This window comes from Ananas comosus, linkage group 2 (genome assembly GCF_001540865.1).
Source record: "Ananas comosus cultivar F153 linkage group 2, ASM154086v1, whole genome shotgun sequence".
Taxonomy (NCBI): Eukaryota; Viridiplantae; Streptophyta; class Magnoliopsida; order Poales; family Bromeliaceae; genus Ananas; species Ananas comosus.
The window spans coordinates 760,157-763,338 of record NC_033622.1 but is presented as its reverse complement, the minus strand read 5'-3'; the positions used below and the strand labels follow the sequence as shown (position 1 = coordinate 763,338).

The window sequence follows — 3,182 nt, the reverse complement described above, 5'->3', positions numbered from 1 at the left end:
AGAAGTTCAAACCACATGCGTATATTCCAAATATACGAGTAATTTGAGCCCTTGGGATCTTCTATAGTACATTTATACATAATCGAAATTTTTTTGGGTCGACAGCTAGCATACATTTTTCTAAGGCTAAATTACATAAAACCCTCATGTCAAAACCTAATTTTTCACTTCCCCCCTGTCATTTAAAAACCTACACTTTGCCCATTGTAAAATAAAAAATATTCACTTCGCCCCCTGCCGTTAGTAATTCGTTAGGATTCCGTTTATAAAATATTATTATATATTTTTTATGCCAAAATGCCCTCAGCCTTTTCTTCTGTGAACATAGTGAGGGACAAAATGGTGAAGGATAAAATGGTCATTTTATCATCACAGTTCACACCGTATTCCCTGTGAATATTATTTATTTTACAAAAAGGCAAAGTGAAGGTTTTTAAATATCAGAGGAGAAAAGTAAAAAATCGGATTTTAACAGAGAGATTTTCTATAATTTAACCTTTTTCTAACTTTAATAAAGGGAAAGTCAGAGAGCAAGAAACTTACAAGTTTCATGAACTCTACTTCGCTCCCCACTTTATTAAAATTGAAAGGCCGATCTCTGTACAATTATAATTGAAAGTTCTTGCCTAAGATAGATATAAACATCTACGACTTTTTGAAGACGCGAGTTCAACTACCACTTACATAACTTGCATGAGCCCGGCCCACTAATTTGTCGACCCATTTAAACCGGAAGATTCGAGAGGGAACTCCAACGGTCACCATTTAAGTTTGCCTCTCAAGCTCTGGACCCCCCAAGGAAAGAACAAAAAAAAAAAAAGAAAAGAAAAAAGAGGAGATTTTCTATAGAGAGAGCCAAGAAACTCCTCTCTCTCACCTTTCTATGTTCAAAATCTCCACCATCATCATCTTCTTCTTATTGTTCTTCTTATTCATCTTCTACTAATCCAACCACAGCCATGTTGTATGTCCAAACACCTGCTCTTAGTGTGGAATTAAACAATCAATCCAAAGGTGTGTTTGTTTTCCTTTTGGTTTAATATCATCACTTGAGTCTTTTGGTGTCTGTGGCAAATGCATGTGTATCCCTGTGAAGTTTCGAATTTGCGGATTTGTTTATGTCGAAAAATTTTTAGTTAATTATCTTGCAACCCCAGCACATGTACGTCCATGTGGAAATGAATAGGAGAATGGCTTAGGAGGTGTTTGGTTCCACGTAAAAGCGTGGAAAACTACTTTCCATGAAAGAAAATTTACGGAAAATATCGTTTTTTACCGTTTTCATTTTTTAGATAAAAAATTAGAAAGACAGAAATACTACTTTTCTAAGGAAAACTGCTATTTCTAAGAATCAGACAGACGGAAAATATTTTTCCGTCCAGAAAATTATTTTCTGAGATATTTTCTGGCTGGTTGAAAGTTAGGTATCAGAAGTCAAGGTAGGACACTTCTAGACGTAAACAGGATCATTTACTGTCACCTCATTTTAATTGGACGATGGAGCGATATAATCGACACTGCTAAACATGTTATACTAAATATGAACTTCCTAAGCATCGAATTTCGTAATAGGAGTATGAAAAATGGTAGGTTCTGTTCATAGATAGCAGTTCATATTGATTCGCAACTCAAAATGCTTCGTTCTCAAGCAAATGCTTAGGTCTAATTATATGTTTTAATGAAAATGCGTACAAAAGCGAGACCTTAGATCTTCACTGAATTTTAGGCCTTATGCATCTTTTTCATTGCAATGCATTGTGTGGTTAGAAGGCAGTAACAATGACATTTTTTTTGTAGGTTAGGAGATGTGAAAATGCCGTCCGCGGGGAGATCTTTAGCCATGCACAGGTACTTTAAGATGCTTTTCTATAATTTCTGATGAACACCTTTGATGCTATTGGATTGCAAAATTAAGTTGCCGCTTACATATGTAATCGAACCTTGTAACATTTTTAATCTCTGTAATGTTTCGATATAACAAGAATGTTATGCGCTCTTTGTTTTTTTTCTTTTGTTTCATGTAAAATTTCTCAATTTTGTTTCATTTTGGTTGTCTTTGGGCAGATAATCTATTGCAACATTGGGAATCCCCAAGCTCGCGATCGGCAGCCAATCACGTTCTTCCGCGAGGTTTTTTCTATTGATAGCTGATGTAACTACGATATGCGCAATTATTATTATTATTATTGTTCTTATTATCTTAAGTGTCTTACTTGCTACAAATTGCTACAATCAGGTTCTTGCTTTATGCGACTATCCGGCTCTTTCGGACACTGATAAGACCTCTGCATTGTTCAGGTTGATGATCAACTAAACCTCTTATATTGGCGGCAAAATCTACTTATGACCTTAGGACATTACTATTTAATTTTGCAATATTCATTTTAAGTTGTCTTTTCGCAGCTCAGATGCCAAAGCTAGAGCCTGGCAGATTCTGGACCTGATTCCTGGGAGAGCTACCAGTGCATACAGTCATAGTCAGGTGAGAACATTTTGTGGGTAAATTTGATTTCAGATTGTATTCAGATTTCAGGATGTTTCTGATCTTCGTGACCAGGGCATCAAAGGTTTGTGCGAAGCGATCGCAGCTGAAATCGCCGCTCGTGACGGTTTTCCGTCTGACGCAGATGACATCTTCTTGACAGACGGAAAAGTAGATGTTATAGTTCATAATTTTTCAACAATTGGTTTTGATGCCCCCAGTTCTAAGTCAACTACGATTCTTTGGAAAAGTAGATGTTATAGTTCATAATTTTTTTAAAAAATACAGTGAAAAGCAAAGATGACTTTTTGATTTTAAAAGCAATGGTTTCAATTTGAAACTTTTATTTTTGCTAGATTGAAAAGATGCTAGAAGAAATATGATGAAAATGTTGTTGATTCGTGTCATCGATTTCCGCAAATATGAAAAAAAAATAGTGTCAAGTATTTCCTTTATTTCAATATCAGTAATTCATTTTTTTAAACCAAACAAAATGAAATAATATTTAAAATTAAAATATTTGGTTTAAGAATTTCTCAATAGAGTCAAATTTGAAGGTCTTTTTGAAAAATCATCGTTGACTATGAACTAAATTCTAGAAGACACACATGTGACCTGATATTATATTCTCTGATTATGATTTTGTCTTTTGTCAAAAAAAAAAATAAAGCCCACCTGAAAATGACAGAATAAATTATAT

At 34.5% G+C, this 3,182-nt stretch overlaps 1 protein-coding gene across 1 annotated transcript; it reads left to right on the top strand.

Moving 5' to 3' along the window:
- Positions 1,535 to 2,828, top strand: LOC109705033 (alanine aminotransferase 2-like). Its single transcript, XM_020225797.1, has 6 exons — positions 1,535 to 1,586; positions 1,798 to 1,848; positions 2,065 to 2,130; positions 2,237 to 2,298; positions 2,404 to 2,482; positions 2,558 to 2,828. Exons 1-6 carry the CDS (start codon positions 1,584 to 1,586, stop codon positions 2,750 to 2,752), a joined length of 456 nt encoding a protein of 151 aa, XP_020081386.1. The 5' UTR covers positions 1,535 to 1,583; the 3' UTR covers positions 2,753 to 2,828.

Coding starts and splice junctions, on each gene's coding strand:
- LOC109705033 (XM_020225797.1), top strand. Junction 1,849..2,064: donor AGATCTTTAGCCATGCACAG/GTACTTTAAGAT, acceptor GTCTTTGGGCAG/ATAATCTATTGCAACATTGG. Junction 2,131..2,236: donor CAATCACGTTCTTCCGCGAG/GTTTTTTCTATT, acceptor TGCTACAATCAG/GTTCTTGCTTTATGCGACTA.